General features: G+C 47.1%; 1 protein-coding gene across 1 annotated transcript in view; it reads left to right on the top strand.

Annotated features, from left to right (window-relative positions):
• The window catches only part of LOC112224864 (syntaxin-binding protein 5-like), a 262,601-nt gene that overhangs the window by 66,260 nt on the left and 173,376 nt on the right, over window positions 1-22,965 (top strand). Inside the window, exon 3 of the mRNA XM_042320003.1 lies at window positions 20,478-20,559. Coding sequence (XP_042175937.1) covers window positions 20,478-20,559 — 82 coding nt within the window. The remainder of the gene's footprint in view (window positions 1-20,477; window positions 20,560-22,965) is intronic.

Raw genomic sequence — 22,965 nt, 5'->3', positions numbered from 1 at the left:
TATAAATACTGACATTACATTCTCAATGAAAACGCTGAACACACTTCGGGACATTTGATCAGAAACGGTCTCGTCAGTCCTGACTTAACCCAATCGATGCCTCATTAAATCATCAGGAGAAATCTTAACTTGAGATATACATGAATGACTCGAGTTTAAATACCAAACTCTCAGTGACCTTAAACTTTTACTGCAGTGGGTTAAATCAGGGTCACACAGAGGGATTCTGGGTAGTCTTATTAAACAAATCTACTTTGAAACAAAAGTCACCCATGAGGCCACTAGGTAATTTGCCTGCTGGAAAGGGCTACTGAATGAATAACGTTCCACCCATGAGGCCACTAGGTAATTTGACTACTGGAAAGGGCTACTGAAGGAATAAGGCAAAAGTCAGAGTTAAGAGCATGGATCTGAAGTTAGAGGATTTGGGGCGTGCGTAGTCAGTGACTGACTAACGTTTGTCCCATGGTGTCCACAGCCAAACATCTCCAGCGATATCTTGTGTGACTGACTAATGTTTGTTAGTTTAGATTCGTGCAAAATCGTTTGACTGTTAATTGCCTCATTAAGTGTTCTCTGGTTGGCTGTTCTCTGTCATTGTGACTAATAGGCTCTAAACTGATTAGGAGTTCAACATTTCATTTCATGTGTCTGTTTCATGGTCTATAAGCCTTCCAACCAGGTAGGCTGCATATTATTTTACCTCAGCTCGACGTCATGAGTGGAAGTAGAGTCCATGCAATGTGTTGTGTAATTCAGTTATGGGCGGTAGGGTATTGAGTTAAAGCACGGTCACTTCTGGATTGAGAGTCTCTCATGATAACGCTGTGAGTGGATTGGCTGTAGCAGACAGTAGAGTGGCTGTAGCAGACAGTAGAGTGGCTGTAGCAGACAGTAGAGTGGCTGTAGCAGACAGTAGTGGCTGTAGCAGACAGTAGAGTGGCTGTAGCAGACAGTAGAGTGGCTGTAGCAGACAGTAGTGGCTGTAGCAGACAGTGTAGTGGCTGTAGCAGACAGTAGAGTGGCTGTAGCAGACAGTGTAGTGGCTGTAGCAGACAGTGTAGTGGCTGTAGCAGACAGTAGTGGCTGTAGCAGACAGTAGAGTGGCTGTAGCAGACAGTAGAGTGGCTGTAGCAGACAGTAGTGGCTGTAGCAGACAGTAGAGTGGCTGTAGCAGACAGTAGAGTGGCTGTAGCAGACAGTAGAGTGGCTGTAGCAGACAGTAGAGTGGCTGTAGCAGACAGTAGAGTGGCTGTAGCAGACAGTGTAGTGGCTGTAGCAGACAGTGTAGTGGCTGTAGCAGACAGTAGTGGCTGTAGCAGACAGTAGAGTGGCTGTAGCAGACAGTAGAGTGGCTGTAGCAGACAGTGTAGTGGCTGTAGCAGACAGTAGTGGCTGTAGCAGACAGTAGAGTGGCTGTAGCAGACAGTAGAGTGGCTGTAGCAGACAGTGTAGTGGCTGTAGCAGACAGTAGAGTGGTGGCTGTAGCAGACAGTAGAGTAGAGTGGCTGTAGCAGACAGTAGAGTGGCTGTAGCAGACAGTAGAGTGGCTGTAGCAGACAGTAGAGTGGCTGTAGCAGACAGTAGAGTGGCTGTAGCAGACAGTGTAGTGGCTGTAGCAGACAGTAGAGTGGCTGTAGCAGACAGTGTAGTGGCTGTAGCAGACAGTAGAGTGGCTGTAGCAGACAGTAGAGTGGCTGTAGCAGACAGTGTAGTGGCTGTAGCAGACAGTAGAGTGGCTGTAGCAGACAGTGTAGTGGCTGTAGCAGACAGTAGAGTGGCTGTAGCAGACAGTAGAGTGGCTGTAGCAGACAGTGTAGTGGCTGTAGCAGACAGTGTAGTGGCTGTAGCAGACAGTAGAGTGGCTGTAGCAGACAGTAGAGTGGCTGTAGCAGACAGTGTAGTGGCTGTAGCAGACAGTAGAGTGGCTGTAGCAGACAGTAGAGTGGCTGTAGCAGACAGTGTAGTGGCTGTAGCAGACAGTAGAGTGGCTGTAGCAGACAGTAGAGTGGCTGTAGCAGACAGTAGAGTGGCTGTAGCAGACAGTAGAGTGGCTGTAGCAGACAGTAGAGTGGCTGTAGCAGACAGTAGCAGAGTGGCTGTAGCAGACAGTAGAGTGGCTGTAGCAGACAGTAGAGTGGCTGTAGCAGACAGTAGAGTGGCTGTAGCAGACAGTGTAGTGGCTGTAGCAGACAGTAGAGTGGCTGTAGCAGACAGTGCTAGTGGCTGTAGCAGACAGTAGAGTGGCTGTAGCAGACAGTAGAGTGGCTGTAGCAGACAGTAGAGTGGCTGTAGCAGACAGTAGTAGTGGCTGTAGCAGACAGCAGACAGTGGCTGTAGCAGACAGTAGTGGCTGTAGCAGACAGTAGAGTGGCTGTAGCAGACAGTAGTGGCTGTAGCAGACAGTAGAGTGGCTGTAGCAGACAGTAGTGGCTGTAGCAGACAGTAGAGTGGCTGTAGCAGACAGTGTAGTGGCTGTAGCAGACAGTGAGTGTCATGGTGTCTCAGACTCGTGTCTTTGTGTCTCAGACTCGTGTCTTTGTGTCTCAGTCTCGTGTCATGGTGTCTCAGTCTCGTGTCATGCTGTGTCTCAGTCTCGTGTCATGCTGTGTCTCAGACTCGTGTCACCCTAACCCGGACGCTGCTGGTCCAATTGTGCGCTGCCTTATGGGACTCCCAATCACGGCCAGTTGTGATACAGGCTGGAATCGAACCAGGGCCTGTAGTGACGCTTCTAACACTGAGATGCAGTTCCTTAGACCGCTGTGCCACTTGGGAGATGCAACGGGTTTGTTATTGTTCCTTTATTACACCTGGACTGATACTATAGAGATATTTTTAAACGGTTTTGTGCTGAAAGTTGAGTGAATAGTTCACCTTCTGGGTTCTATGTCCGGCCGATGTCGAGGCGGCGCTATTGTCAAATACATATTAGTTTGCAATTTCATAATTTAAACAAATCTGTCGCACCGGCATTTTCCAGCCCTAACGCCTGGTTCTGCCGTCTCACAGGCAGTGCTGGGAGGTGGGAACGCTGTTGGTTACAACGTGAATGTTGACAGCTGAAACACAGTCTATCCAGCCGTGTCGCACACTGTCCATATGCACATTGAACACACTGTGATTTGGTGTCTGTATACTGTGTGTTTAGAAACTTAAAAAAACACATGTATTTTTTTCATCTATTTCTCGATATTTGTTAAAAACCAAGCGAAGCCTCCCCTCTTCTCCATGACGGCCGTTTTTGTCTTGTCTTATTTGTACACAAATAGCCTCGTCAAGATCATCAATTAAATGTTTGTCTTGTGAGGCCGCTTGGAAATAAATCTTAATTACCAAGCTGAGATAATTCTGGTGGTGAACATAATAAAATATATTTCTGACACCAAACCAATAACGTCACGTCCTCTGACACACCCCCAAACCAATAACATCACGTCCTCTGACACACCCCCAGACCACTAACATCACGACCTCTGACACACCCCCAGACCTCGTCCTCTGACACACCCCCAGACCAATAACATCACGACCTCTGACACACCCCCAGACCTCGTCCTCTGACCAATAACGTCACGACCAGCGTTTAGATTTACCATTAGGTTAGATTAGTTAAAATAGAGTCCTCTGACTTACCCCCAAGTGGAAAGACGACACAGATGACAGGATTCAATTAAAGATATGCACTGTGGTGCACAAACACACACACACACACAGAGAGAGACAGAGAGACACACACACACAAACACAGACCGACACACAGACCGACACACACACACACACAGACCACACACACACACACACACACACACACACACACACACACACACACACACACACACACACACAGACGACACACACACACACACACACACACACACACACACACACACACACACACACACACACACACAACTGAGATGCTCAGATACAATGTAGTCATGCATTTACTCACACTGGCATGCACACCTACATTTTATACAAACACACAGAGAGTTGTTGCTATCGTGGTTGCTATCGTTGTTGCTATCGTAATCCAGGCTGTATCACAACCGGCTGTGATTGGGAGTCACATAAGGTGGCGCACAATTGGCCCAGCATCGTCCGGGTTTGGCCGGGGGTAGGCCGTCATTGTAAATAAGAATTTGTTCTTAACTGACTTGCCAGGTCAAATAATATAAATGAAGACAAAAGCCCAGCAGTATAGATTGACTTGGCCAGCTGGTGATAGACTCTACAGTATAGATTGACTTGGCCAGCTGGTGACAGACTCTACAGTATAGATTGACTTGGCCAGCTGGTGACAGACTTTACAGTATATATAGACTTGGCCAGCTGGTGACAGACTCTACAGTATAGATTGACTTGGCCAGCTGGTGACAGACTCTCCAGTATATATAGACTTGGCCAGCTGGTGACAAACTCTACGTTGTAGATATACTTGGCCAGCTGGTGACAGACTCTACAGTATAGATTGACTTGGCCAGCTGGTGACAGACTCTACAGTATAGATATACTTGGCCAGCTGGTGACAGACTCTACAGTATAGATAGACATGGCCAGCTGGTGACAGACTCTACAGTATAGATAGACATGGCCAGCTGGTGACAGACTCTACAGTATAGATAGACATGGCCAGCTGGTGACAGACTATAGCAGTATAGATTGACATGGCCAGCCGGTGACAGACTCTACAGTATAGATTGACTTGGCCAGCTGGTGACAGACTCTACAGTATAGACAGACATGGCCAGCTGGTGACAGACTCTACAGTATAGATAGACATGGCCAGCTGGTGACAGACTCTACAGTATAGATTGACATGGCCAGCTGGTGACAGACTCTACAGTATAGATTGACTTGGCCAGCTGGTGATAGACTCTACAGTATAGATAGACATGGCCAGCTGGTGACAGACTCTACAGTATAGATAGACATGGCCAGCTGGTGATAGACTCTACAGTATAGATAGACATGGCCAGCTGGTGACAGACTCTACAGTATAGATTGACATGGCCAGCTGGTGTAGATATAGACGGTGATAGACTCTACAGTATAGATAGACTTGGCCAGCTGGTGACAGACTCTAGCAGTATAGATAGACATGGCCAGCTGGTGACAGACTCTACAGTATAGATTGACTTGGCCAGCTGGTGACAGACTCTACGGTATAGATAGACATGGCCAGTTGGTGACAGACTCTACGTTGTAGATATACTTGGCCAGCTGGTGACAGACTCTACGTTGTAGATATACTTGGCCAGCTGGTGACAGACTCTACGTTGTAGATATACTTGGCCAGCTGGTGACAGACTCTACGTTGTAGATATACTTGGCCAGCTGGTGACAGACTCTACGTTGTAGATATACTTGGCCAGCCGGTGACAGATTCTAGGTTATAGATAGACTTGGCCAGCTGGTGACAGACTCTACAGTATAGATTGACTTGGCCAGCTGGTGACAGACTCTACAGTATAGATTGACTTGGCCAGCTGGTGACAGACTCTACAGTATAGATTGACTTGGCCAGCTGGTGATAGACTCTACAGTATAGATAGACTTGGCCAGCTGGTGACAGACTCTACAGTATAGATTGACTTGGCCAGCTGGGGACAGACTCTACAGTATAGATAGACATGGCCAGCTGGTGATAGACTCTACAGTATAGATAGACATGGCCAGCTGGTGACAGACTCTACAGTATAGATAGACTTGGCCAGCTGGTGATAGACTCTACAGTATAGATAGACATGGCCAGCTGGTGACAGACTCTACAGTATAGATTGACTTGGCCAGCTGGTGACAGACTCTACGTTGTAGATAGACTTGGCCAGCTGGTGACAGACTCTACAGTATAGATAGACTTGGCCAGCTGGGGACAGACTCTACAGTATAGATTGACTTGGCCAGCTGGTGACAGACTCTACAGTATAGATTGACTTGGCCAGCTGGTGACAGACTCTACAGTATAGATAGACATGGCCAGCTGGTGACAGACTCTACAGTATAGATTGACTTGGCCAGCTGGTGACAGACTCTACAGTATAGATTGACTTTGACAGATTCTAGGTTATAGATAGACTTGGCCAGCTGGTGACAGACTCTACAGTATAGATTGACTTGGCCAGCTGGTGACAGACTCTACGTTGTAGATATACTTGGCCAGCTGGTGACAGACTCTACAGTATAGATTGACTTGGCCAGCTGGTGACAGACTCTACGTTGCAGATAGACATGGCCAGCTGGTGACAGACTCTACGTTGTAGATATACTTGGCCAGCCGGTGACAGATTCTACGTTATAGATAGACATGGCCAGCTGGTGACAGACGTTGTAGATATACTTGGCCAGCCGGTGACAGACTCTACAGTATAGATTGACTTGGCCAGCTGGTGACAGACTCTAGCAGTATAGATTGACTTGGCCAGCTGGTGACAGACTCTAGCAGTATAGATTGACTTGGCCAGCTGGTGACAGACTCTAGCAGTATAGATTGACATGGCCAGCCGGTGACAGACTCTACGTTGTAGATATACTTGGCCAGCCGGTGATAGACTCTACAGTATAGATAGACTTGGCCAGCTGGTGACAGACTCTACAGTATAGATTGACTTGGCCAGCTGGTGACAGACTCTACAGTAGATATAGACTTGGCCAGCTGGTGATAGACTCTACAGTATAGATTGACTTGGCCAGCTGGTGACAGACTCTACAGTATAGATTGACTTGGCCAGCTGGTGATAGACTCTACAGTATAGATAGACATGGCCAGCTGGTGACAGACTCTAGCAGTATAGATTGACATGGCCAGCCGGTGACAGACTCTACGTTGTAGATATACTTGGCCAGCCGGTGATAGACTCTACAGTATATATAGACTTGGCCAGCTGGTGACAGACTCTACAGTATAGATTGACTTGGCCAGCTGGTGATAGACTCTACAGTATAGATTGACTTGGCCAGCTGGTGACAGACTCTACAGTATAGATAGACATGGCCAGCTGGTGACAGACTCTACAGTATAGATAGACATGGCCAGCTGGTGACAGACTCTAGAGTATAGATAGACATGGCCAGCTGGTGACAGACTCTAGAGTATAGATTGACTTGGCCAGCTGGTGACAGACTCTACGGTATAGATAGACATGGCCAGTTGGTGACAGACTCTACAGTATAGATAGACTTGGCCAGCTGGTGACAGACTCTACGTTGTAGATATACTTGGCCAGCTGGTGACAGACTCTACGTTGTAGATATACTTGGCCAGCTGGTGACAGACTCTACGTTGTAGATATACTTGGCCAGCTGGTGACAGACTCTACGTTGTAGATATACTTGGCCAGCTGGTGACAGACTCTACAGTATAGATAGACATGGCCAGCTGGTGACAGACGTTGCAGATAGACATGGCCAGCTGGTGACAGACTCTACGTTGTAGATATACTTGGCCAGCTGGTGACAGACTCTACAGTATAGATTGACTTGGCCAGCTGGGGACAGACTCTACAGTATAGATTGATTTGGCCAGCTGGTGACAGACTCACGTTGTAGATATACTTGGCCAGCTGGTGACAGACTCTACAGTATAGATTGACTTGGCCAGCCGGTGACAGACTCTACAGTATAGATGGACATGGCCAGCTGGTGATAGACTCTACAGTATAGATAGACATGGCCAGCTGGTGACAGACTCTACAGTATAGATAGACATGGCCAGCTGGTGACAGACTCTACAGTATAGATGGACATGGCCAGCTGGTGATAGACTCTACAGTATAGATTGACATGGCCAGCTGGTGACAGACTCTACAGTATAGATTGACTTGGCCAGCTGGTGACAGACTCTACGTTGCAGATAGACATGGCCAGCTGGTGACAGACTCTACGTTGTAGATATACTTGGCCAGCCGGTGACAGATTCTAGGTTATAGATAGACTTGGCCAGCTGGTGACAGACTCTACAGTATAGATTGACTTGGCCAGCTGGGGACAGACTCTACAGTATAGATTGATTTGGCCAGCTGGTGACAGACTCTACAGTATAGATTGACTTGGCCAGCCGGTGACAGACTCTACAGTATAGATTGACTTGGCCAGCCGGTGACAGACTTACGTTGCAGATAGACATGGCCAGCTGGTGACAGACTCTACGTTGTAGATATACTTGGCCAGCTGGTGACAGACTCTACAGTATAGATTGACTTGGCCAGCTGGTGACAGACTCTAGCAGTATAGATTGACTTGGCCAGCTGGTGACAGACTCTAGCAGTATAGATAGACTTGGCCAGCTGGTGACAGACTCTACAGTATAGATAGACATGGCCAGCTGGTGATAGACTCTACAGTATAGATTGACTTGGCCAGCTGGTGACAGACTCTAGCAGTATAGATTGACTTGGCCAGCCGGTGACAGACTCTAGCAGTATAGATTGACTTTGCCAGCTGGTGACAGACTCTACAGTATAGATAGACATGGCCAGCTGGTGACAGACTCTACGTTGTAGATAGACATGGCCAGCTGGTGACAGACTCTAGCAGTATAGATTGACTTGGCCAGCTGGTGACAGACTCTACAGTATAGATTGACTTGGCCAGCTGGTGACAGACTCTAGCAGTATAGATTGACTTGGCCAGCTGGTGATAGACTCTACAGTATAGATTGACTTGGCCAGCCGGTGATAGACTCTACAGTATAGATTGACTTGGCCAGCTGGTGATAGAGTCTACAGTATAGATGGACTTGGCCAGCTGGTGATAGACTCTACAGTATAGATTGACTTGGCCAGCTGGTGACAGACTCTACAGTATAGATAGACATGGCCAGCTGGTGACAGACTCTACAGTATAGATTGACTTGGCCAGCTGGTGACAGACTCTAGCAGTATAGATTGACTTGGCCAGCTGGTGATAGACTCTACAGTATTGATTGACTTGGCCAGCCGGTGATAGACTCTACAGTATAGATTGACTTGGCCAGCTGGTGATAGACTCTACAGTATAGATGGACTTGGCCAGCTGGTGACAGACTCTAGCAGTATAGATTGACTTGGCCAGCTGGTGATAGACTCTACAGTATAGATTGACTTGGCCAGCCGGTGACAGATTCTACAGTATAGATTGACTTGGCCAGCTGGTGACAGACTCTACGTTGTAGATAGACTTGGCCAGCTGGTTCTTGGCCAGCTGGTGACAGACTCCTTAGATAGACATGGCCAGCTGGTGACAGACTCTAGCAGTATAGATTGACTTGGCCAGCTGGTGATAGACTCTACAGTATAGATTGACTTGGCCAGCCGGTGACAGACTCTACAGTATAGATTGACTTGGCCAGCCGGTGACAGACACTAGCGGTATAGATAGACCACCACCAGACCCCCTCACCCCCCGAGAATAATTATTAATTTGCCTAAAACAGAACAAATGTGTACATTTTGCACACAATTCACAGGACTATGCCAAAACCACAACAGTATAAAGGGTAGGAGGATAAAACGTCAATATTTGTCCATGTCTATCCTCCCATCCTGCGGCGGCCAAAGTCCCTATTTCCTCAGGTCCAGATTACCTAGTATCCCAACCCTCTTTAATTTAGCAAGTGCCAGAACATAATTGTCTGTCTGCCTCTTTCCTATTAGAACTGTGTACAGAGCCAATCAAGTCCTCTTCCTTTCTTCCAGCTCCTTTTCAACCACTTATCTCTTCTCTTCTCACTTTCCCCCTCTACTGTCCCATCCTACAGGCCCATAGAAAGGAGAGGCTGTCTACCTCGGCCCTCATTTGGAGGGTGGAAATGGAGGATAGAAATGGAGCGTGGAGGAGGTTTTGATTCCTCGGAGGGTGTAAATGAAGGGTGGAGGAGGTTTATGAGCCCTCGGAGAGTGTATTTGGAGGGTGGAAATGTTGTGGTTGTCCTGCTGTCTCTGTGTAATGGTTGTTCCTGCTGTCTCTGTGTAATGGTTGTTCCTGCTGTCTCTGTGTAATGGTTGTTCCTGCTGTCTCTGTGTAATGGTTGTCCTGCTGTCTCGGTGTAATGGTTGTCCCGCTGTCTCTGTGTAATGTCTGTCCTGCTGTCTCTGTGTAATGTCTGTCCTGCTGTCTCTGTGTAATGGTTGTCCTGCTGTCTCGGTGTAATGGTTGTCCTGCTGTCTCTGTGTAATGTCTGTCCTGCTGTCTCTGTGTAATGGTTGTCCTGCTGTCTCTGTGTAATGGTTGTCCTGCTGTCTCTGTGTAATGGTTGTCCTGCTGTCTCTGTGTAATGGCTGTCCTGCTATCTCTGTGTAGTGGCTGTCCTGTTGTCTCTGTGTAATGGTTGTCCTGCTGTCTCTGTGTAATGGTTGTCCTGCTGTCTCTGCGTAATGGCTGTCCTGATGTCTTGGTGTAATGGCTGTCCTGCTGTTTCGGTGTAATGGTTGTCCTGCTGTCTCGGTGTAATGGTTGTCCTGTTGTCTCTGTGTAATGTCTGTCCTGCTGTCTCTGTGTAATGGTTGTCCTGCTGACTCTGTGTAATGGTTGTCCTGCTGTCTCTGTGTAATGGTTGTCCTGCTGTCTCTGTGTAATGGTTGTCCTGATGTCTCGGTGTAATGGCTGTCCTGCTGTCTCTGTGTAATGGTTGTCCTGCTGTCTCTGTGTAATGTCTGTCCTGCTGTCTCAGTGTAATGGTTGTCCTGCTGTCTCCGTGTAATGTCTGTCCTGTTGTCTCTGTGTAATGGTTGTCCTGCTGTCTCTGTGTAATGGTTGTCCTGCTGTCTCTGTGTAATGGTTGTCCTGCTGTCTCTGTGTAATATCTGTCCTGATGTCTCTGTGTAATGGTTGTCCTGATGTCTCTGTGTAATGGTTGTCCTGATGTCTCTGCGTAATGATTGTCCTGCTGTCTCTGTGTAATGGCTGTCCTACTGTCTCTGTGTAATGGCTGTCCTGCTGTCTCTGTGTAATGGTTGTCCTGCTGTCTCTCTGTAATGGTTGTCCTGCTGTCTCTGTGTAATGTCTGTCCTGCTGTCTCTGTGTAATGGTTGTCCTGCTGTCTCTGTGTGATGGCTGTCCTGCTGTCTCTGTGTGATGGCTGTCCTGCTGTCTCTGTGTAATGGCGGTCTCTGTGTAGTGGCTGTCCTGCTGTCTCTGTGTAATGGTTGTCCTGCTGTCTCTGTGTAATGGTTGTCCTGCTATCTCTGTGTAATGGCTGTCCTGCTGTCTCTGTGTAATGGTTGTCCTGCTGTCTCTGTGTAATGGTTGTCCTGCTGTCTCGGTGTAATGTCTGTCCTGCTGTCTCTGTGTAATGGCTGTCCTGCTGTCTCTGTGTAATGTCTGTCCTGCTGTCTCTGTGCAATGGTTGTCCTGCTGTCTCTGTGTAATGGTTGTCCTGCTGTCTCTGTGTAATGTCTATCCTGCTGTCTCTGTGTAATGGTTGTCCTGCTGTCTCTGTGTAATGGTTGTCCTGCTGTCTCTGTGTAATGGCTGCCATGACGTCTCTGGTAATTGTAACCCATCGTGTCCCCTCATCTCTGGTGACCGCTGTGATGTTTATGGAGAGCAGGGTGACAATCTGCCAGCCTGGTCTCTCCCCAGATGAGGACACACAGCTGTGGCATGACGGAAAAAGAAGGGAGGAGAGGAGGAGAGGAAAGATGAGCAGGAGAGGGAAGATGAGGAAGGGAGGAGAGCAGGAGAGGGAAGATGAGGAAGGGAGGAGAGCAGGAGAGGGAAGATGAGGAAGGGAGGAGAGCAGGAGAGGGAAGATGAGGAAGGGAGGAGAGCAGGAGAGGGAAGATGAGGAAGGGAGGAGAGCAGGAGAGGGAAGATGAGGAATGGAGGAGAGCAGGAGAGGGAAGATGAGGAATGGAGGAGAGCAGGAGAGGGAAGATGAGGAATGGAGGAGAGCAGGAGAGGGAAGATGAGGAATGGAGGAGAGCAGGAGAGGGAAGATGAGGAGAGGGAAGATGTGGAATGGAGGAGAGGAGAGGGCAGGGTAGGAAGGGAGGAGAGGGAAGAGGAGAATAATTAAGATGAGTAGTTTTCTTTCTCTGACTTTGATAATCATATCACCCTCAAAAGAAGACTAGACTTCATTGGTCAAAGTAATATATTTGCAACAACCTTGTTCCAGTGCACTTTGGACGTCTACCCTAATTTCATCCCACTCCATTCTGCTCTTTTCTCTTCCTTCCTTCCCTCTCTCTTTGTCCTCTCCTTCCATCTCTCCTTAATTCCTATCCTTCCCTCTCTCCTTAATTCCTCTCCGTCCCTCTCTCTCCTTAATTCCTCTTTGTCCCTCTTTCCTTCATTCCTCTCCTTCCCACTCTCCGACATTCATCTCTTTCTCTCTCTCCTTCATTCTCCTCCATCCCTCTTTCCTTAATTCCTATCCTTCCCTCTCTCATTCATTCCTCTCCTTCCCTCTCTCTCCTTAATTCCGATTTGTCACTCTCTCCTTCATTCATCTTCTTCCCTCTCTCCTTCATTCATCTCCTTCCCTCTCTCCTTCATTCCTCTCCTTCTCTCTCTCCTTCATTCCTCTCCTTCCCTCTGTCCTTAATTCCTCTCCTTCCCTCTCTCCTTCATTCCTCTCCTTCCCCCTCTCCTTCATTACTCTCCTTGTGGTCACTTCTCAGTTTGATCTCTTCCTCATTAAATGGAGCGAACAATCGCTGTTATATACTGGCCCGTCTGCCATGGAGTGAGGGATGAAGAGAGGGCAGGAGAGATGGATGGGAGGCCTGGGCTGGAAGCGGTGGAGAGATGGATGGGAGGCCTGGGCTGGAAGCGGTGGAGAGAGGGATGGGAGGCCCCGGAGGCCTGGGCTGGAAGCGGTGGAGAGATGGATGGGAGGCCTGGGCTGGAAGCGGTGGAGGATGGGGGCTGGCGGTGGAGAGAATGGGAGGTGGTGGAGGGATGGATGGGAGGCCTGGGCTGGAAGCCTGGGTGGAGAGAGGGATGGGAGGCCCCGGAGGCCTGGGCTGGAAGAGGTGGAGAGAGGGATGGGAGGCCCCGGAGGCCTGGGCTGGAAGAGGTGGAGAGGGATGGGAGGGAGGCCTGGGCTGGAAGAGGTGGGAGAGGGATGGAGGGGAGGCCTGGGCTGGAAGATGTGGAGAGAGGGATGGGAGGCCCCGGAGGCCTGGGCTGGAAGAGGTGGAGAGATGGATGGGAGGCCTGGGCTGGAAGCGGTGGAGAGAGGGATGGGAGGCCCCGGAGGCCTGGGCCTGGGAGGCCCCAGAGGCCTGGGCTGGAAGAGGTGGAGAGATGGATGGAGGCCTGGGATGGAGAGGTGGAGAGGTGGGTGGGAGTACACTCTGAGGCCTGGTCTCAGTCTGATAGTTGTGGATGGGAGGCCAGTCGAGGCCTGGGCTTTAATGTCACGCTGACTGAGAGATGGATGGATGGATCAATGATTACAGATGGAGAGGTAGATGTTTCAAGGTACACTCTGGTCTGTCTCATGATACAGGGCCTCAGTTAATATTAGCTACCATGCACGTTTCTTTTAATGTACAGGGCCTGACTGAGAGGTACCAATCAGATCAACCTGATTACAGGGCCGGAGATGTTTCAGAGGTTGTGATGTCTCAACCTGATACAGGGCCTGGTAAGAATACCATACCTCAACCTGATACAGGGCCTGGTAAGAATACCATACCTCAACCTGATACAGGGCCTAGTGAGAATACATACCTCAACCTGATACAGGGCCTAGTAAGAATACCATATCTCAACCTGATACAGGGCCTGGTAAGAATACCATACCTCAACCTGATACAGGGCCTGGTAAGAATACCATATCTCAACCTGATACAGGGCCTAGTAAGAATACCATACCCCAACCTGATACAGGGCCTAGCAAGAATACCATATCTCAACCTGATACAGGGCCTAGTAAGAATACCATTCCTCAACCTGATACAGGGCCTGGTAAGAATACCATACCTCAACCTGATACAGGGCCTGGTAAGAATACCATACCTCAACCTGATACAGGGCCTGGTAAGAATACCATATCTCAACCTGATACAGGGCCTGGTAAGAATACCATATCTCAACCTGATAGAGGGCCTAGTGAGAATACCATACCAAGAGGCAGGGGGAAGGACTGAGATAATCTGATTCATTCAGACTGTGATGATCTGATTCTCTAGGACTGTGATCTGATTCATTCGGGCTGTGACGATCTGATTCACTAGCACTGTGATGATCTGATTCACTAGGACTGTGATGATCTGATTCATTCGGACTGTGATGATCTGATTCACTAGGACTGTGATGATCTGATTCACTAGGACTGTGATGATCTGATTCATTCGGGCTGTGACGATCTGATTCACTAGCACTGCGATGATCTGATTCACTAGGACTGTGATGATCTGATTCACTAGGACTGTGATGATCTGATTCACAAGGACTAGGATGATCAGATTCACTAGGAATGCGATCATTTGCTTGGATGAACCGCAAACATATTTAATTGAAAGCTTTTGGTACCAAGATGGCACCCGTTGACAACCTCTCCTGTCTCTGGGTAGGGTACACAAGAGACGTTTGACTAGTCTGTAGTAACAACTGTTCTGCCTCAGCTGAGAGAGTGTGTGAATCGCACGGTATTGGGTAACAGGGAGCCGTTGGTGATTCTGACGATGTGAGCAGGCAGACTGGCACAGAGGTAGTGATCCATTGAAGATAGCAGCAGCCTGCCTGGCGTCTCTTTTCCTGGCTGTGTCTCTGCAGTGGCTCCCAGTCTAGATCTCTTGTGTGTATTTATCAAGCTTATGAAACCAGGACCAATTAATAACAGACAACCATGCGGAGAACAGAATTGGACCTACATACCATCCCTCCTCTCTCTCTTCCTTACATATCATCTCTCATTCTCTCTTTTACTTTCATACCATTCCTCCTTCTCTCTCTATCTTCCTTTCATTCCATCCATCTTTCTCTCCTCCTTTCATATATCCCTCCTCTCTCTTCCTTTCATATATCCCTCCTCTCTCTTCCTTTCATAACATCTCTCATTCTCTCTCTCTTTCTTTCATACCATCCCTCCTTCTCTCTCTCTCTTCCTTTCATCCCATCCCTCCTTCTCTCTCTCTTCCTTTCATCCATCCCTCTTTCTCTCTCTCTTCCTTTCATCCATCCCTCTTTCTCTCTCTCTTCCTTTCATCCATCCCTCCTTCTCTCTCTCTCTTCCTTTCATACCATCCTCCCCTCTCTCTCTTCCTTTCATAACTTCTCTCCTTCTCTCCCACTTCCATTCATGCCGTCCCTCTCTCTCTCTTCCTTTCATATCATCCTCCCCTCTCTCTTTTCCTTTCATATCATCCTCCCCTCTCTCTTTTCCTTTCATACCATCATCCTTCCCCCTTCTTGTTTCATTGTTTTAATAAACTTGTTCACCCTGTCAGTCTCATTTTGTTTCAGTGGGACTCATCCTCCCCTCTCTCTTTTCCTTTCATACCATCACTCCTTCCCCCCTTCTTGTGTCATTGTTTTAATAAACTTGTTCACACCTGTCAGTGGCACATTAAACTATGTGTTCAGTGGGACTGCAGAGAGAGAGGGAGACTGGAGGGAGAGAGGGAGACTGGAGGGAGAGGGGGAGACTGGAGGGAGAGAGGGAGACTGGAGGGGGAGAGAGGGGAGACTGGAGGGAGAGAGGGAGACTGGAGGGAGAGAGGAAGACTGGAGGGAGAGAGGGAGACTGGAGGGAGAAGGGGAGACTGGGAGACTGGAGGGAGAGGGGAGACTGGAGACTGGAGGGAGAAGGGAGACTGAGAGGGAGACTGGAGGAAGACTGGAGGAGAGAGAGGGAGACTGGAGGGAGAGAGGGAGACTGGAGGGAGAGGGGGAGACTGGAGGGAGAGAGGGAGACTGGAGGGAGAGAGGAAGACTGGAGGAAGAGGGAGACTGGAGAAGGAGGGAGACTGGTGGGAGTGAAGGAGACTGGAGGGAGAGAGGGAGACTGGAGGGAGAGAGGAAGACTGGAGGGAGAGAGGGAGACTGGAGGGAGAGAGGAAGACTGGAGGGAGAGAGGGAGACTGCAGAGAGAGAGGGAGACTGGAGGGAGAGAGGAAGACTGTCTGCCCACCCCCCTCCTCAACCACCTCTTCCCTCCTGAGGAATGAGAAACAGGATGATCACAGACGGTTAATTCTGCTGGTCCCCAACAGCCCAGCAGCCAGCTAGAAGTCACAGCTAGAAGTCACAGCTAGAAGACATCGAGACTGACCCAGCTAGAACACACATATACTGACACGGCTAGAAGACATCGAGACTGACCCAGCTAGAGCACACATATACTGACACAGCTAGAAGACATAGAGACTGACTCAGCTAGAACACATAGAGACTGACCCAGCTAGAACACATAGAGACTGACCCAGCTAGAAGACACATAGACTGACACAGCTAGAAGACATAGAGACTGACACAGCTAGAACACATAGAGACTGACACAGCTAGAACACATAGAGACTGACACAGCTAGAAGACACATAGACTGACACAGCTAGAAGACATAGAGACTGACACAGCTAGAACACATAGAGACTGACACAGCTAGAAGACACATAGACTGACACAGCTAGAAGACATAGAGACTGACACAGCTAGAACACATAGAGACTGACCCAGCTAGAAGACACATAGACTGACACAGCTAGAAGACATAGAGACTGACACAGCTAGAACACATAGAGACTGACCCAGCTAGAAGACACATAGACTGACACAGCTAGAAGACATAGAGACTGACCCAGCTAGAAGACACATAGACTGACACAGCTAGAACACAGGAACACACACCCTGAGTTTCAAAGGTAGGCGTACACACACACACACACACACAGACACACAGACACACACACACACACACACACAGACACACAGACACACACACAATAGGCCATTCTTGCTTATGCACCTGTCATGTACCTGTAATCTAGTTGTAATGTAACTGTGACCTTGTTGTAATGTAGTTTTAATGTAACTGTGACCTTATTGTAATGTAGTTTTAATGTAACTGTGACCTTGTTCTAATGTAGTTTTAATGTAACTGTGACCTTGTTCTAATGTACCTGTAAAGTACCTGTAATGTGGTTGTAATATAACTGTGACCTTATTGTAATGTAGTTTTAATGTAACTGTGACCTTGTTGTAAAGTACCTGTAAAGTAGTTATGTGACTGTGACCTTGTTCTAATGTACCTGTAAAGTACCTGTAATGTGGTTGTAATATAACTGTGACCTTATTGTAATGTAGTTTTAATGTAACTGTGACCTTGTTGTAAAGTACCTGTAAAGTAGTTATGTGACTGTGACCTTGTTCTAATGTACCTGTAAAGTACCTGTAATGTGGTTGTAATATAACTGTGACCTTATTGTAATGTCGTTTTAATGTAACTGTGACCTTGTTGTAAAGTACCTGTAAAGTAGTTATGTGACTGTGACCTTGTTCTAATGTACCTGTAATGTGGTTGTTATGTGGTTGTTATGTGCTTGTTTAAAGGCTTTGGGGAGAGAATAAATAGCATTCAAGCTCAAATGAACTGGACAGCAACTGTGCTTAATATATTGGCTGTGCATGTTAATATGTGCATGTCTCCAACTGTGCATGGAGACAGACTAGAGGGATACAAATCTCCTTATGTAACATGGATGTATATGCTTGGAAGGCCCTGTCCACTCGATTTTACTGAGCCGATTGTGAGGCCTTTGATAATTTTTTTTCCCCCTAGTGGTTCTATCGATTTCATAGTAAGAGTGGTATGGAGAGAGACAGAGGAGAGAGAGACAGAGAAGAGAGGAGAGAGGAGAGAGACAGAGACAGAGACAGAGAGAGACAGAGACAGAGAGAGACAGAGGAGAGAGGAGAGAGACAGAGACAGAGGAGAGAGACAGAGAGACAGAGAGAGACGAGAGAGACAGAGAGACAGAGACAGAGAGAGACAGAGGAGAGAGGAGAGAGGAGAGAGACAGAGACAGAGGAGAGAGACAGAGACAGAGAGACAGAGACAGAGAGACAGAGGAGAGAGGAGAGAGAGACAGAGACAGAGGAGAGAGAGACAGAGACAGAGGAGAGAGAGACAGAGGAGAGAGGGAGAGAGGGAAAAGATGAAAAGCAAGAGACAGATTGATAGGATAATTCCCATTTGATGGTTTATTTTAAAGTGGAACTGACAGTGTGTTAACTAACTTGATATGAAACATAGAGACAATACTAATATCAAACACATAAAATTCCCAGTTTATGCTATAAAACCAACTTTATACTTTCTAAGAGGTTTGAAAAATAGGTTGTTTTTTAATATAATATAATATAATATAATATAATATAATATAAATATATTCTTAATATAATATAATTCACCAATACAGTTCTTGGTTGTCCAACAAATACTGCTATCAAGTTGTAAATAACAGTAGGCCTGGTACATTGGTTGATGTCTCCATTCGGGATGCACTGGTTCAGTTTCAATGACTCCATTTGTTGGACAAAAACGACCGACTGTAACTTTAACTAAGACTGGGAATGTCAATACAATCAAACTAGCAACGGCAATGATCACAAGTTAGTCATAACGTGGCTAATATGCTAACATATATATTTATGTGGAGAGCTAAAATCACAGAGCCTAATGTCAGCGAGAGAGCTAGCTAGCTGCCTAGAGGACGTCATTTCCATTGGAGGAGAGGGCGAGTGAGTGGCTTGACTTTCGAGTTTTTCCCCTCGTATCATTTTTCGGGTGGCTATACAGCTAGAGATGCACATGTAATTTGTTTAGCTAGCAAGAAATGTTAATCGCTTTGCTAGCTAGCTACTGTATATTGAACAACTGTTTGCAGTTGGCATATCTCTTGAGTTCACAAATACACTCTGGCAAGCTATTTATTCCGATTTCATAGCACTCTTGTCTGAGTGTACCAGAGCGCAGATGAATTTACAAACGCGCAACACCCGTTGAATATGTCAGTAGACGTAGGCAAAAAAGTTATAGTTAGTCACGAACGCTCTAGATAACAGCCTAGCCAGCTCTGCTACAGCAAGTAAAATGGTAAGAGAGAGGTGTTCTCTCACTTGTGTCTGGAAGTAGCTAGCTAGCAAGCTAGCCAACTTTAGCCAGTTAGCTTGGGTGCTTGGTTGGGACAATGCATGCATTGGCAAGCAAGCTGCAGAAGGATGAGCAGGCTATTCCCTATCGTTTTTTTGTGTGCAATTAATTGAAAAACTAGTTGAAGAAGTAGATGAGTCTCTTTCATATGTCTTATCTTTCTCCCCCGAGCTGATAGAGCCAACTGTTCATACCAAAGACTAATAAATCAAATTACGACATTTTACGACATTTATGAGATTATTCCCCAAAAAATTGGGGGGGGAGGAGGTCAGATTTCAGACATCCCCCCCAGAGCAGACAGCTGGACCGACAGCTCATTACTTCTGCAAAGATCACAGTTTCAGTTCCAGGGCAAAGGAGAGGAGAGAGGAGAGAGACAGAGACAGAGGAGAGAGACAGAGATGATGATGTTGATGATGATGATGTCCATCACTTCAGATAACACCGGGTCGTTTATTGTGTTTCTCCCCATCTTTGTTGAAGTGTCTGGTGCATTTTTCCACTTGTCTGAAGTAGAAGATGTTGACTTTGAAGTGACTCCAGCATTTTTATTTGATTAATTACCGTCCCCATTAACCAAAAAGCTAGTCTTAACCGGGGTCTGACATTCATGTAAAACAAGTAGCATGACAACAGGTAGTCGGTAACCTGGAGAATCCATCTACGTTGCACTTCAGTGCAATGCAGTTCTGACTTGTTCTTACTTGATGTCGTAGGTGTGTGCTTACAAGAAATGAAGAATACACATTTGTCCTTGCGAACTCGCAGTCCGTACTCCTTCAGTCTCTGTGAGGTCGCAGTCCGTAGTCTTTCAGTCTCTGTGAGGTCGCAGTCCGTAGTCCTTCAGTCTCTTTGAGGGCACAGTCCGTACTCCTTCAGTCTCTGTGAGGTCGCAGTCCGTAGTCTTTCAGTCTCTGAGAGGTCGCAGTCCGTAGTCCTTCAGTCTCTGTGAGGGCACAGACCATAGTCCTCCTTGTACTCCAGGTAGTTTTGTACTCCAGGTAGAGTTGTACTCCAGGTGGCGTTGTACTCCTTGTACTCCAGGTAGCGTTGTACTCCAGGTGGCGTTGTACTCCAGGTCGCGTTGTACTCCAGGTGGCGTTGTACTCCAGGTAGCGTTGTACTCCCTCCACTAGTAAGATCTGCTCCATCGCCCTCTGGAACAGCCCTGGAGAATGGTAAGTAAACAGTACCTGAAGAGCCCTTTGTGAATGGTAGATAACAGTTGCTGTGTGTGTGTGTGTGTGTGTGTGTGTGTGTGTGTGTGTGTGTGTGTGTGTGTGTGTGTGTGTGTGTGTGTGTGTGTGTGTGTGTGCTCTACGTTGTGTTGCGCTATGCCAATACATCCTACTTACTAGATGTTTCCTTGACTGTGTGATGTCATCAGACTGGGCCGGCCTGGTGTGGACTGCTACAGCCAGCATGAGAGTGGAGCCGCTGTTCTCCAGCTACAGTTCCTCATCAATGAGGTAGGACTGCTTCTGTTCTAGTCCCCTTATATCGGGTGGCAGGGTAGCCTAGGGGTTAGAGCATTGGACTAGTAACCGGAAGGTTGCAAGTTCAAACCCCCAAGCTGACAAGGTACAAATCTGTCGTTCTGCTCCTGAACAAGGCAGTTAACCCACTGTTCCTAGGCAGTCATTGAAAATAAGAAATTGTTCTTAACTGACTTGCCTAGTTAAATAAAGGTGAAAAAGAGAGGAGAGTTGGAATACAGTATTTTGTTGGCATTCTCTCTCAGCCATTTAAGGACAAACAATCTGTTCTGGAATCCGAGTGTTTTACCCCCGACCATCTTCCTCTTTTTGAATCTAACATTTTCATTTCCAAATATTTTTCAGGGCAGAAACAGGGCCCTATTGATTTCAAACCATGACTCAACACTCTTTCAGCATGGTTATGACTAATGGTATCCCTGTTATTTAGCAGAGAGAGAGAGAGAGAGAGAGAGAGAGAGAGAGAGAGAGAGAGAGAGATCTCTAATGAAAACTCAGCAAAACCATTGTCCCTGTTACAGCAGAGCAGAATGGATTATTCAAAACCAATGTAAGGTCGGATAGTTGCTGATGTATACTCTCAACTCGGTCTCACACTCTCACGCAGAGTTGACTAAACTGTATCTCTTTGTTAGAGTGGACTAAACTGTCTCTCTATGTTAGAGTTGACTAAACTGTCTCTCTATGTTAGAGTTGACTAAACTGTCTCTCTATGTTAACTACAAAACCAGTTGACTAAACTGTCTCTCTATGTTAGAGTTGACTAAACTGTCTCTCTATGTTAGAGTTGACTAAACTGTCTCTCTATGTTAGAGTTGACTAAACTGTCTCTCTATGTTAGAGTTGACTAAACTGTCTCTCTATGTTAGAGTTGACTAAACTGTCTTTCTATGTTAGAGTTGACTAAACTGTCTCTCTATGTTAGAGTTGACTAAACTGTCTCTCTATGTTAGAGTTGACTAAACTGTCTCTCTATGTTAGAGTTGACTAAACTGTCTCTCTATGTTAGAGTTGACTAAACTGTCTCTCTATGTTAGAGTTGACTAAACTGTCTCTCTATGTTAGAGTTGACTAAACTGTCTCTCTATGTTAGAGTTGACTAAACTGTCTCTCTATGTTAGAGTTGACTAAACTGTCTCTCTATGTTAGAGTTGACTAAACTGTCTCTCTATGTTAGAGTTGACTAAACTGTCTCTCTATGTTAGAGATCGACTATAACTCAGTTGGTAGAACAGGGACCTCTGTAACTCAGTTGGCAGAACAGGGACCTCTGTAACTCAGTTGGTAGAACAGGGACCTCTGTAACTCAGTTGGCAGACCAGGGACCTCTGTAACTCAGTTGGCAGAACAGGGACCTCTGTAACTCAGTTGGTAGACCAGGGACCTCTGTAACTCAGTTGGCAGAACAGGGACCTCTGTAACTCAGTTGGTAGAACAGGGACCTCTGTAACTCAGTTGGTAGAACAGGGACCTCTGTAACTCAGTTGGTAGAACAGGGACCTCTGTAACTCAGTTGGTAGAACAGGGACCTCTGTAACTCAGTTGGTAGAACAGGGACCTCTGTAACTCAGTTGGTAGAACAGGGACCTCTGTAACTCAGTTGGTAGAACAGGGACCTCTGTAACTCAGTTGGTAGAACAGGGACCTCTGTAACTCAATTGGCAGAACAGGGACCTCTGTAACTCAGTTGGCAGAACAGGGACCTCTGTAACTCAGTTGGCAGAACAGGGACCTCTGTAACTCAGTTGGTAGAACAGGGACCTCTGTAACTCAGTTGGTAGAACAGGGACCTCTGTAACTCAGTTGGTAGAACAGGGACCTCTGTAACTCAGTTGGTAGAACAGGGACCTCTGTAACTCAGTTGGTAGAACAGGGACCTCTGTAACTCAGTTGGTAGAACAGGGACCTCTGTAACTCAGTTGGCAGACCAGGGACCTCTGTAACTCAGTTGGCAGAACAGGGACCTCTGTAACTCAGTTGGTAGAACAGGGACCTCTGTAACTCAGTTGGTAGACCAGGGACCTCTGTAACTCAGTTGGTAGAACAGGGACCTCTGTAACTCAGTTGGTAGAACAGGGGCCTAACAGTAACTCAGGGTTGGTAGAACAGGGACCTCTGTAACTCAGTTGGTAGAACAGGGACCTCTGTAACTCAGTTGGTAGAACAGGGACCTCTGTAACTCAGTTGGTAGAACAGTGTTTAATGACCATCTACATACTGTAGGGCAGTAGTCCCAAAGGGGCAGAGTACAGTACCCAATGGTAGCCTGCTAGTAACAGTAACTAAGGGGCGGAGTAGAGTACCCAATGGTAGCCTGCTAGTAACAGTAACTAAGGGGCAGAGTACAGTACCAAATGGTAGCCTGCTAGTAACAGTAAC

This window comes from Oncorhynchus tshawytscha, linkage group LG03, assembly GCF_018296145.1.
Source record: "Oncorhynchus tshawytscha isolate Ot180627B linkage group LG03, Otsh_v2.0, whole genome shotgun sequence".
Lineage (NCBI taxonomy): Eukaryota > Metazoa > Chordata > Actinopteri > Salmoniformes > Salmonidae > Oncorhynchus > Oncorhynchus tshawytscha.
The sequence above is the reverse complement of the archived record's forward strand: the minus strand, read 5'-3'. Positions and strand labels throughout refer to the sequence as shown.